The following is a 14,174-nucleotide window of genomic DNA, read 5'->3' as shown; positions in this document are numbered from 1 at the left end:
TATCATTTTAGAATTGCAATTCATTCTACATTTCAAAAAGTATTGATGGTTGTGAATAATGAATCTATTAGATTCACTAACATACTGGCAGTAGTTACAAGACTGACACTTGAACATACCCGGTGTTTTTGGGTATGTGCTTTGGCGCTGCTCAAGAAGGGACTTTACATTTTTTGCCCTTCTATACGTGACCACTGGTCTGTCGCCAACTTTACTGAAAATACTGAAATCACTTTTAAAGATAGCCCAATTTTTACATAAAATTTCATAACAAGACTTGCTATTAATACTGAAAGTAGTGATAAATGCTGGAACATGACCCGTAGGTTCACATGGTGTATTAATGTCATCTATTGAAACATTAACTGCACTACTATGCTGTACCACTTCTACGTTCGTAGAATTAATATTTAATAAAGGTTTAAATAACTGCCTATTCCATTTGGACCCCACTTCTTCTATAAGTTCATTAATCAGATTCTCAGGATAGCCTCGGTGGATGAACATATTTTTTAATAAACTACATTCTTCAATGAGATCAGCATCAAGAGTTGACATGCGGGCTGCCCTGACCGGTCTGTTTTTCAAGAACCTCAATCAATAAATTTATTTTCAAGGTGCCTTGTATGCTGGTCCTGTTTTCTTTTTGTTTGAACACTTTGCTCTTTGGGACCCTGCAGCTGCCTCACTCGCAGAGGTTGTACTATTTGGAGTTTCCTCTTTCTTCTCTGCGGTTGGCCTGTGGCACCTTCTGCAGTTTTAACTGCACTATTGGATTTGTATATCTTTTGGACCTGTCTTTGGCTGAGTTCACCTATTTGGAAATTTAACTTGCTGTTTGCAGTTTTTAAACAACCTCAGGTACTTTCCATTTTTTCTCATGAACTATGTAATTTCAAGACTTTTATGTTTGGCCGGCCTGTCTGCCTTGACTGGATTATTTGTTAGCTGCCTTTACCACAAACAAAGATGCTTCGTGGCTCATTTGTTGGAGTCTTTCTTCATTGCTTTTTGGCTTAGTTGCTGCACATTTCTCTTCATTTGTTCCAGCAGAGGGAAGTTTAAGAGACTATATTTTTTGAGGTTGCCTGTTCTTTTTTCGAAGCTCACAACAAACTGATGTGTGTTTTTTCAACCAAGCGACACCATTTAGATGTTCGCCATCAGCAAGACATCATTAAGTACTGGTCTTCTTAAACTCTTTTTGTTAACCACTGTGGAGTGTTTTCAGAAGATTTGAATGCATCTGCTGACTTTGTTTTTTTGTTTTCTTGTCTTTACAATAAGACAATCTTTACATGGACTTTTATTAACAAGTTAATGTTTTTTCTTTATGCTGGGCAAAGTATTGTTCATTGTGAACCATATGAATATTTTCGACAACTGTATTTCGTTAAATATTAATAGTTTAACGGATTGGTTTACACAGTATACACATGACTTTATTTATAATATTTGGCCTATTGGGGACCAACATTTAATTTAAAGATGGTGTTATACTTCATGTTTATTCTTAAACATTTAGGCAAGACCTGTGGGTGAGTTAAATGAAAGTTTTTTATGGTAACAACAGCTTATTATGTGCCTTTGTTAACCAAACAGTTCTACCCCCCCCCCTTTTGCTATACTGAAGCACATTTTTGGATGTATACCAATATACAACTGCCTATAGTGGTTTATATGTTATTCTCTTGGTCACCACATTTTTTATAGTTTATGTGCTTCGGCATTACAACCCAAATATAGATATTTGGCTATACTCTTAACTAGGTAAGGTTAATATTTGACTTTTTACTCAACATACGTTGAGCTCAGTTTATATTCATAGGGAGTTTTCAATAATTGCATTTTCTTGGGTAACACCCATAACTGAAGCTTTAAAATTTACATGTTTTTTTATTGACAATGGGTATCCATCTAGATGGTGGTGCTTTGTATCATTAGTTATATGGCATTTGTGTTTTTCACTATTGCTATGATAAGTTGTGCTTAGTTCATATTATATTTCAACATTCATATTATTTGAACTATGTATTTAGTATTTTTTACATATTAGGTAGATGGCTTATTTCTATCCAAAATTGATAATCTGGGGAACTGGGTGTCTTATAGTTGGCAATAATACATTTATGCCTTTGTTTTGTTACTAGGGCTCATACAAGATATACAAATCACCATTGTGTTTAACACCAGGTGTGACATTTCTTTATAGAAATTCAAGTAATAGGTGTTGTTTCCACCTTCTTTGATATGGAGGTGGTGCGAGTCCTTATTAATATGATTTTTGATGGCATATTCACTGGTTTCCTATACATCCTCGTCACACCTTGCTTTTAAGTTCTTTTCTTGTTTTAATAGTAAGCTCAGCATTAATGTCAATATTGGTCCCATTAGGTTTTTTTTTTTGGGCTCAATAGTGGACAATCTTGCTGTTAGACATTTGTTAATATCAAACCATTTATATATGGTTTCTGATGACCGGCACTTTTGCTTGGCCTCACTTTTTTGAACTGCTACGTCGGGATTGTTTTATTGTTGTATGACTCTATAGCATCAGAATCTATCTCTACACATTTTTCTATTATTTTTTAGATTTTCATTCCATATTAGTTTGAGCTATTGTACACTTGGCCTAATACTACAATACTTACCACAAATTGTGTATTAATTAGAGTTTTTTATACATTTCCACATTACGGGCCTTACAATCTATTTAAGATGATCATCAGTAAGATTTTAGATCTCGTTTTTTCAGCCTGTTGTCAAATATTATTCCAACTATCATTTTGAGTAAGGAGTCATATGATGCTTCGGACCTAAGGCTTATTGGTTCAGACAGGACCGGCAATAGACCTAATCCAGGTGAATAGTCCCTTTGGGAATATTTTCACACTTACTTATGTCAGCTATAACATTATATTGGTCTGCTGCTTATTGATCCTATGCTGAACCGGCTCAGGTCTATTTAACTTTGGTAGTATTTTGGACAGCGGTCTTTATTAATATATTTAAACATGGAATTGCATAATTTAATAAATGGGCTGTCTTCTGACAGAGATGATCTTTCTGTTTTTGGAAATGGTCCCCTTGGTGAAAAGCTGGATGACCTTGGCAACACAGGCCTTGATGAAAATTGTGTAAACATTTTTTCAAATCTTAACAAACATATGAGATCTTTGAGAAATAACGTTTGGCATTACAAACTTTTTCGTGCATATTTACTCAAAGGCATCACTCCACGAGGGTTACGAGTACGTACCCAACCATTGGTCAATTCCCCTGATGATCTTCTACTGAAACAATGGAATGAAATTCAACAAGAGACAACCCTGAAATTTGTTGAAGTACTAGCAAATTTCCATAATAGAGTCATTGAACAAGAAATTAAATCCATTTCTTCTCTTAGTGATAAGGTCAAGCAATTTGAGGGTCAGACCATATATACAAATAGTATCAAGAACATAAGCAAGGAAATTATGACATTGGAATCACAGCTTAAGGATAGGAAAAAGAAAAAGTTCCAAAGGGATTTAGATGATTATACCAGAGGGGATTCCCTTCAATTTTACAAACAAAAACAAACGTACGATTTTCTCCTTCGAATCGTACCTATCCCAAGAGGAAACGGACTAAATCTATCCTTAAGAAAGGCACATATAACTATATTGACACTTCAGCTGATGAATATTCATCCTCATGTCTTGACACTGATTCAGGGGGTGCCACAGGCTCACCAGTATCCAAGAGAAGAAATTCTGTCACCTCACAGGATTTACACGTAGCAGGAGGGGGGGGCAGGAAACATAAAAGATGTGGACAACATGGAAACACCATTAGAGATGTTTGTGACCAAACAACCACTGTAAACATTACTAATATTTCATCACATTTCCCCTCCTCCTCTGAAATTGACATTCTTAATAAAGGATTATCATTCATCCCTGTTTTTTTGTTTCTGAAGAAAGTTTTGTTCAAGATATTGTTTCATTTTGTAGAAATCTTAACCTTAAACTATTTTTCCAGGAACAAGAACCAAAGATCTCTGATGAATTTAAATACCATAGGTCTTCGTTCATGCCACCCATGAATCACCAAGTTTACATGTTTCAACAAGCCATTATCAAAGATCTACATTTTCAATTTAGATCAATTCCACCATTACCTAAATGTATCCAAAATTTGCATGGAAAATATCAACACATTGGCAAACAATCACAATCTAGTCATAATTGGTGCTGACAAAGGTGGTTCTATAGTGATTCAGGATACATTACAACATGATCATGAAGCACTGAACCAATTATCCAACGCACGCTATTACTCGGAACTCACCATTGATCCAACACCAGTATTCAAGGAACAAATTGATTCTTTCCTTAGTTTAGCTGTTGCAGAAGGTATCATCACTCAAAACACACAGCATCAACTCACCATTGCCAACCCTTGTCCACAATACATTTATTTCCTACTAAAATACACAAGGACCTTCAACACCCACCCGGCAGACCCATTGTTTCAGGTAGAGATTCATTAACAGAACCATTACCTCTATTCCTTACCAAATTTCTTAAGCCCCTTTTACAATGTGTCCGTTCTAGAATTCAAGATACCACGTAATTTTTACAGATTATCTCTGATACACAGCTTGAGCCAGACTGGTTACTTTGCACATTGGATGTAAAATCATTATATACCAACATACCACATTGGGCTGGCCTAGAGGCGTTGGAATACTGGCTCAACAAAACTGAAATATACAAGCCAGGTTTCAACACCCTTTTGTTGCGTTTAACAGAACATGTTTTGACAAAAAATGTGTTTTTTTTACAAAGACAAGTGCTATTTACAAACCAAGAGGACAGCTATGGGTGCATCTTTTGCACCCATATATGCCGATTTGTTCATGGCATACTTTGAAGAACAGGTTATTTACAGCAACTCTCATAACATTTACATGGTTGAAATGGACATTTGGCGCAGATATTTGGATGACTGCTGGTTGGTATGGAGAGCGAATAAAGAATACCTTTCGGAATTTGTTTCTTATTTGAACGAAAATAAATGGGGGATTGAATTTTCTGTCAGCTATGATAGAGATAAAATTTTCTTCTTAGATGTATTGATTTGCCGTGCATCTGATCATACGCTGACTACAGAAATTCATCGTAAATTCCCCCAAAATAATTCGCTTCTCCATGCAACCAGCTTTCATCCTCCTCATATCAGCAAAAACATTCCCAAATCACAGTTCATGCACATTAAACACATTTGTTCTGATCAGCACACTTATAGACACTTCAGAAATGATTTAGTACATCGATTCCATGACCGTGGGTATAAAATGGGTCAACTGTTACATACCAAACACACATTTGACCAGATGGAATGCACTGAATTGCTTCATTACAAAAATAGACACAAATCACCTTCAGCACCTAGATTTATCACCACATATGGTCGGAATACCAACATATTGATGCAAATTGTTCAACACAATTGGAACATATTAACATGTGAACCTAGACTTCAGGACATTCTTGGAGACAGATGTTCATTTTCCTTTCGGAAAGGCAAAAATATATCTGCCTTTTTTAATCACTAAACATCTTGAGAAGAAAGGTACCAAAAGTATCCAGACCACATTATCAGGGGGATCCATTAATTGGTTGCTTCCCTTGTGGACACTATATCTATTATAACATCATACTCAAAACCACCAGTTTCAGCAGTCAAAACACCCCTCAAATATTCAATATAACATTTTTTGCTAACTGTTCCTCAGATTGGATCATTTATTTGGCCAAATGCACATGTCCTGATTTCTATATTGGCCAAACCTCCAGACCCTTGAAGCTTCAAATCTCTGAACACTTTAGTGATATCAGACAAGAGAGACACCAATGCTTTATATAAACATTCTTTGGTACATCCAAAGGCTACTTTTAGTTTTACCATTATTGATAAAATTAGAAGATCCAGGCATAACAAATCAGGTTGGCATAATTTATTAAATTCAATAGAGAAAAAATGGATCATTAAACTTGGTGGGCTCTTTAAGCCAGGTCTGAATGAGCATATGTAATTAAGCACATGACTCACTTGAGTATTTAAATACAGGTTCTTTTTTGTTGTTTTTTTAAACACTGAAGAAGGCTTTGTTAAATATTTGCCGAAACCGGTCTGTTTTTCAAGAACCTCAATCAATAAATTTATTTTCAAGGTGCCTTGTATGCTGGTCCTGTTTTCTTTTTGTTTGCCCCCTTAATGGGAAGCAATTAAATCTATAAATATACAAGGTTACACCTCCAACAAAAAAGCAAATACACTAAAAAGCTTTTGAAGATAGCAAAGGAAAGTAGAGGCATATCCAAAAAAAAGAAGGTGGCTGGAGGGAGGGTAACCAGGACTGCAACAGTGAATACACTCGAACATCTACATTTTTGGTAACTGTACACAACTATACTACGTTCTTGGGTAGATTCCCAAAGCTAAGGATGGGAGGAGGAATTTAAATAGAATTAGGACCAGCTAAAAGGCCCTGCAAGACTGCAGTGGCAAAGCCAGCTCTGGATTTAGAGAAAATTGGCAAATGGTAATGCTTGGTGAAAGTATGCACAGAACTCCATGTTGCAGCTCCTAGGATGTCCCTAGTAGGGACGCCTCTGAGAAAGGATGCAGAGGCAGATGCAGCCCTGGTAGAGTGGGGTCTGATCCCCTGTGGGATAGGTTTTCCACATTGTAGCAGAAATGAATGCAATGGCCTATCCATTTGGAAATGGTTTGCTTTGAAATAGCCTTCCCCTCTGCCCATGCAGCAAATGCCACCAGCAGTTGATCAGATTTCCTTTGAGGCTTATTTCTGTCCAAGTAGAATCCAATTTGTCTGTGCACATCTATGGAGTGCAGAATCCATTCCCCTTTGATCTGTGGATTAGGAAATAAAGTTGGCAAATGTATGGACTGATTAAGGGCCACACTGAATATCACCTTGGGCATGAAGGAAGGATTGGTCCTGAGGAGACATCCTGTCCGCATGAAAGATGATGAAAGGCTCCACTGCCATGAGGGCCTGTAATTCAGATACCCTTATTGCTGAAGTGATCGCTTTCCAAGAAAGGAATTTTAAGTCTGCAGTGGCAGCTGGCTCGAAAGGAGGAAGTGTGAGCTTTTCAATATAAAGTTGAGGTCCCAGGCTAGATTAGGAGCTCTCCTGGGTGGTCGTAGATTTTTGGCCCCTCTGAGGAACTGCTTAAGCAGTGGATGAGAGAAGAGGGATGGTTCTGTGCTATAATGAGCGGAGATGGCTGAGGTGTGAATTTTGATGGAGGAGAAAGACAGGCCCTTATGAAGCATCTCAGTTAAGTAATGTAAAATCTGAGGTAAATTGGGCACTGTTGTGCTCATCCCTTGAGCTTGATTCCAGGCACAGAATCTTTTCCATTTTTCAGCGCAAGACTTTCTGGTACTACGCCTCGTTGCCTCTGACACACCCTCCAATGGTTTACTGAGGGATGGTAAAGGAGAAATTATGTAATTAGCCAGTCTGCTAGATTCAGTGTTTGAAGTTGAGGGTGCAGAATTTGGTTGTCCTGCTGAAACAATAGAGTAGGAGTCTGAGGCAGGTGCCATGGGGCCCACAGTGACGCATTGCGCAAGAGGGGGTACACCAGTGTTGGCGTGGCCAGTCTGGTGCAATCAAAATAGTCCTTGGTTTGTCTTGTTTGATCTTTAGTAGTACTTTGGAGAGCAGAGGCAGAGGAAGAAAGGCATAAAATGATTTTTTTTTTCCAGCTGAAGGACAAAGCATCCACTTTCCAAGCTTGTTTGTGTGGGTCCATGAGGTTTCTGCTTAGTTAGTCTGCCAGTGTATTTAGGCTTCCTGGCAGGAATTGAGCTTGTAAATGTACTTGATAGCTCAGGGCTGTGTTCCACAATGCCATGGCTAGTCTGCAGAGAAAGTTTGAATGTGTACCCCCCCTGCTTGTTTATGTACCATATAACAGTGGTGTTGTCCGTCTTTATCATTAATTGTCGTGGAAGAATGTGGTCCTTGAAGGCTGTCAGAGCATTCTGTACAGCTAACATTTCTTTTTTATTGATATGCAGGTGCATTTGACTTGGGGTCCATTTGCCCTGAATGCACTTCCCTGCCAGGTGGGCCCCCCATGCATAGTCTGATGCCATCTGTTATCAAGGTTTGGGCGGCAGCGGGTAGTGTGAATGGTAGTCCCCTGTTCTGGTGGCAGGCCTCTGCCAAAAAAGGAACTCTAGGCGTAGGCAAGGTATGATAGGAATCATTGCTTCTAGATCCTGTGAATGTTGATACCATAGGCTTTTGAGATACCATTGCAGTTTCCTCATATGCAGCCTTCCATGTGGAATTAGAAAAATGCAGGAGATCACGAACCCAAAGGCTTGCAGTATTTGCCTTGCAGATAACTGGGTTTTTGTGGCCACTTGTTTGAAGTAGGTTGTTAAATGAATCCGTTTCTCTGGCGTGAAGAAAGCCATCTGAGAAGTTGTGTTCAAGCTTGCTCCCAGGAATATAATTTGTTGACAGGGTACTAGGTGTGATTTATTTTTGTTTATGGTGTACCCCAGACAAGTCAGTACCCTTTGAACAAAGGCCAGGTGATTCAAAAGTATGCCCTGGCTTTCTGCCTGAATTAGAAAATCGTCCAGATATGGGTATATTTGAATATTCCTTTGCCTGCAGAATGCAATGACTGGATCTAGGCAATTTGTGAATATCCTGGGCGCAGTAGATAAGACAAAGGGCAGTGCAGAGAACTGACAGTGCATGTAGCCTGCTTTGAAGCATAGGTATCTTCTGCAAGACTCCCTGATAGGGATGTGCAGGTATGTTTCTTTTAAATCTAGTATTGCCAACCATGCATCTATGCCTAGCACAGGAAGCTGCTGGTGAAGAGTCAGCATCTTGAATTTTGGAATCACCAGAAAGGTATTTAGAGTAGAAAGGTCCAGGATAGGACGCCATGTATTGCCTTTTCTGGGTACCAAGAAAAGTCTCGAATAGAACCCTTGTCCCTTTTCCTCTTCTGGTACCAAATGAATAGCTATCATGCTTAAGAGACAGTACTTGATTTTGGGCCTCTGCACACTGATTTGGGGGTAGATCTGGCCACCCGCTTGGTGTTGGTAAAGTGTGGAAGTGAAATCTGTATCCTTGGGACATTATATTTAAAACCCATTTGTCCTGGGTAATGAGTTCCCAGTTTTTGGCCTGCAGACCAATCTTTCCGCCTAAAGGAGCATTCAGCTGGGAAATGCTTGGAAGTTTTAGAAGCAAGTCATTGAGACTGTTTTCCACAGAGGGGAGTCTTACTACTCCCTGATTTGGGTGCGGAAACCCCCCCCAATGTTTAGTCTTGTGTGTCCCCTGGGACTGAAACCTGGGGTTTCTGCTATGTCTGGGTTTGCCTTGAGAAGACCTTGAAGAGGCTGGAAAGGACCAATTCTTAGAGGGCCAGTGCCTACTAAATCTGGGAGGCTGAACTTGTAAGAAATCTTTAACAGTTTGCATAGATTTAGCTTTATCTTCCAACTTTTTAAGAACTTCCTCAGCCGTGTTGCTAAACAGGTGGTCCTGAATTAAGGGAGCATCCAACAATTTAGCTTTAACATGATCAAGCAAAGATTGCTCCTTAAGCCAAGCATGCCCTCTGAGCACAGAACAAGTAACAGCAGCCCTGCAAGAGGCCTCTAAAGAATCAAATCCACATTGCAAAGTATGTTTTCCAACCTGTTCAGCAGAATGCATTAAATCTAGTAATTCTTTACTTTCCGCAGTCAGGAATCAACATTTTCTGTTTAAGCAATCCAATAACATGTTGTTGATACTTTAACATATGAAACTGGCAGTTTAAAGCCCTAATGGCCAAAGTTGCAGAAGTGTTAACCTTCTTACCCCATCTATCCAGCGCCCTGGAGTCTCAGAAGGGGTAGGATTTTTATCAGTAGAAGCCTTAATGCCCTTGGGTCCCTGTGAAGTAGTCTCTGGACCCACAATAGCATTTTTAAAAAGGAACTTGTGTGAGTCAGGAACCCTGTAATATCTGTCAGGATTTCTGGGAGCAGGAGGCAAAGAATCAGGGGCCAAACCTAGATTCCGAAAAAAGCATCATCAACAATGTCTAGTACAGGAGGAATAGCTAAAGGCCCATGCTGAGGCAGCAGTAAGAAATCCCTAAGTCTCTTTTTTTAATCAGAAAAATCCTGGCTTCCCCAGTGGTAATGCTCCCTTAGAGTATGTAAGGTTTCATCAAAAGAAAAATCCTCTGGAGGGGAAGCAGAGGGAATAGAGTCCTCTGCATCAGAATCCTCATAAGTATACAACGGCAAATCCAGATCATCAGAAGAATCAAAAAAATCAGAATCCTGGTCAGAAGATTCATAAACAACTTCAGTCCTAGGTCTCTTGGGTGGGGGGTGGGGGGGCTGGCTTCCCCTGATTACAGTTACAACATCTGCAGCCATTCTTATCATTTGTTTTTTTTAAACATAGAGGCCTGAGCATGCGGCCTGGGCGTCAGTTGTTTTAGGCATGGTTCGAGATATAGGCCTAAAAGAAGAAGGAGGAGTCTGTTTAATATGCAAGTCGGTAGGCCTGAATAAACCCTAAAATGCCGGTGCCTGCACAGTGGCTCCAGACCCATCCATAGTAGAGACATCCGCAGGTTCCATAGTCGAAGCATCTCGCAGCATACCGGACTCTGAATGGGTCTCAATAGAGGCTTGCGAATCAGAAGTAGTGGGTATCATGGGCTGCGAAAGCACCTCACTGAGTACCGGCGAACTAGTGACTGGCTTAGAAGCGTCATCGGCGGTTTTGGACCTCAGCAGCCTGTCTGTTTATATCCTTGCGTTTTTTCAGAATCCCAGTAGTGGGATGGCTAACTGACGACATTTCTGAATAATTAAACTGAGAACCGAAATATTTAGAGGCGAAAATATACAGACGACAGATAGTGCGCTGATTAAATAATGCACAACACCGACAGCACGGTACGTTGTGCTCAGGGCCTAGGCAAGGAATACAGTACAAATGAAAATCTTTATGAGGTTTTTGCTTTCAACAAGTAAGGCAATTCTTAACTTTTACTGACATCGGTAAGGAGCAAGAAAAAGTTTCCCCAACGGAGTACTTGGCTTTAGTTGAAGACTTCAGTTCTGAAACTCGAAAATGAAAATTTCAGGAATCATCCGACTGGCACTTGCGAACTGCTTCTGCTTCGGGCACCGCACGGCAAGAAAGATAGATGTAATGGCATTGGCTGCACGTTTTATACTCTTGACGACCTGACGTCATGGAAAAAGGGACAGCAACCGACGCAGGACCCAAGACTTTGTTAATCAGGCCGACTGAGGGCTACTGCAAGCAGATAACCCAAAAGTGATGACTGCAACAGTGAAACACGAAGAATATCAATAAATATCTGGGGCCCTGAAGTTCTTTGCTTTTTCCCTAGAGGCTTTTGAACAGTTCAGTGGACTGTTTGCCAAACAGGAATTTATTGTCTAAGGGTGCATCCAAGACTTTCTTTTTAAAATCATCAGGGAGTGGCTGTAATCTGAGCCTGGAATATCGGCGCACTACAGAGGCTGAAGCAGCAGACCTGGATGAAGCCTCAGCAGCATCACAGCTGCACTTTATAGAGTGTCCAGCAACTTGTGCTGCTAATGAGAGCTTAGATGCTACCTGTGTTTTGTTAGGCAGGGAAGAAAGTAATGAAGTATCCTGGGAACCATGTCTAGGGCATATTTGACCACATGGGTATGATAATTGATTGCCCTGAAGGCTAGAGTGGAAGATGTGTACATCTTTTCCCCTAGTCTGTCCATGACTTTACTGTCCTTGTCAGATGGCAGAAGGGAGGAAGAGGGAACCTGTCTGGATTGTTTACCTGGGGCCACTACAATGAATGCAGGGTCCAACATAGGTAGCTTGATGAGGTACTTGTGGTCATCAGGGACTTTATAAAACCTGTCCGGTCTTTTGGACGCTGAGGGCTGTGATTCAGGGTCTTGGAGGCGGAGGCGAATGCATCCAGATAAGCTGGAATCACGGGGGAATAGCAGAGGGAGAGGGGTGACTCCATCTGAAGCAGTTCAAAGTACCTCTTTTGTACGTCAGTTATCTGCGTGCCATCCCATTTGAAATACTCCCTCATTTTGGAAATGGTCTCCCCAAAAGACATATCTTCAGGTGGGGAGTCTCCTTCCAGGGAGTCCTCATCTGGGGAGTAGTCATCCAGGGGAGAAGCTAGCTGGGATATATATGTCAACGATTCACCTGAAGAGAAGGAAGAGGAATCTTCCTCCTGAGTCTGAGTATTGGCAGTGGAAGAAAATGAAGCTGGCCTAGGGCTGACAGCAAGGTACGAGCAAGAGAAGCTGTGGACCCAAGAGCTATATAGGCCTGTACCAAAGACTGGGAAAAAGTTTGCCAGTCTAGTTGGTCTTCAGTTGAAGTAGTTATGTGTTTGGCTTTTTGTTTCCTCCTAAGAGAAGTAGTCTTAGTGGCAGTTGGTGAAGGAGCAGGCCTAGGATTAGGCGTCCGGTCTGTGAGAGAAGAGTCGTGTTCTGGCACTGTGGGCGGCTATCTGGTGGAGCCCGGTCCCCCCTAGACATCAGCCAAAGCCAGAGTAACCTCAGAGGATGTGCCAATTGGATATTCTATGGCGGCTTCCACAAAGGTACTCAAAGTTGCCAGTTCTTCAGGACGTCCCTCATCCCCTAGACCAGTTGCTGGTGAGACGTCTGAGGGGCAGACATACTAGACCTTGGCAATCATGGCCTTCTTTTTAGGCGGCTCCACCTCAACACAGACACTGGTTCCATGCCTAAGGCTAATTGCTTTAGTTGCTGGTTTTCCATGAAAAGTTTCAGGGCTGCCGGACGACCGACGGGTTTTAGGGATGAATGAATGGCAAATGCTACAGGTTATATGGTCATGGGATTGGCCTAAGCAAAACAAAGCTCATGTGAATCTTTGTGCGGAATTTGGTGGCTGCACTTACATTTTCCCTTTCTAGATGACACTGGCTTTTTTAAAGGGAGCAACAGCAACCTAAGCCTATGAAAAATTCCCCAATGGGGTACTTACCTTTAGACGTCTTCTGAAGCGCAGAGCAAAGCTAGCAAGCTGACGTTCGACTACGGCAGTGAAGTTCTGAGGTCTGTGCGTGCAGACTTCACACATCCATTGTGGTTTATGGCCCTGCGTGTGAAGTCCCACGCTCCTAACAGCAACCAGGCTTAAGGTTTTGCATAGGAGCCGGATGTTCGGCTAGCCTGAGGCAGAGGATCTCACAGTGAGTATACTGCAACATGAGAAAAGAAAGACATCTTATCAGTACTACCTACTCTACATCACATCTCAAGGTAAAACACAAGTTTGAGCAGTGGTTTACTCCTTACCCTGTTTCATCGGTGGTTGTATACCAGTACTTGTACAGCTGGGCACGGATGTAAACTGGTGGCTCACGGATGAACGGGTAATTAGCTTCATCCACTTGTAAAAGTCGTATCACTGAGGGTAATGAAGGGAAAAAATAACTCATTATGAGGAAGTAATTAGCTTCTGATGATCTTAACATACATGTATTAACAAAAAAATGTATTAACTATAAAAAAAGTCATTTTTTAAACTTGGTATACACTGAGTTTTCATACAAACGAACATAAAATTCAGCATAAACAATTCTGCGAGATTTTATACCAATGACTTGTGCAGAAAAGTACTACCAGTGATTCATAACCATAGAAATGTCACTATGTATTAGGCTCATCTCTGGAGTATACAGGGATGAAGTCAACAGTACAATGCATAAATTCATAATGACCAGAGTTTGACAAGTGGCTTAAAAAGTGGAAAAGCTAGGTTTGTGGGAAATTAGAAATGAGCAGCTGACACCAGCTTGCTATCACACAAGAAGAAAATTTCATGGAGCTGAATACAACCAGGACCACAGGAAGTGGGCTTGACACCATCCTTCACTGGGATACGTGTGGTAGTATACAACTGTGTGGGGACCACAAAGAACCTCCCCTTCCCAGTATGAGATATGGGTGCTCATGTCCTCCACCTAAGAGATGGATCAGGGCCATTAACTTTTTTAATTTATTCATTTAATAATTAGATAAATGAACCA

General features: G+C 40.7%; 1 protein-coding gene across 1 annotated transcript in view; it reads right to left on the bottom strand.

The window, feature by feature from the left end:
- Positions 1 to 14,174, bottom strand: part of LMF2 (lipase maturation factor 2) — a 698,972-nt gene that overhangs the window by 84,045 nt on the left and 600,753 nt on the right. The window contains 1 exon segment of the mRNA XM_044088653.1: positions 13,441 to 13,552. Within this exon segment, the coding sequence (XP_043944588.1) occupies positions 13,441 to 13,552 (112 nt within the window).

The sequence above is a fragment of the Protopterus annectens genome, chromosome 11.part0 (assembly GCF_019279795.1).
Source record: "Protopterus annectens isolate FY-2018-M chromosome 11.part0, PAN1.0, whole genome shotgun sequence".
Taxonomy (NCBI): Eukaryota; Metazoa; Chordata; order Ceratodontiformes; family Protopteridae; genus Protopterus; species Protopterus annectens.
Note: the sequence above shows the minus strand (reverse complement) of the source record. Positions and strands in the feature narration are given on the sequence as shown.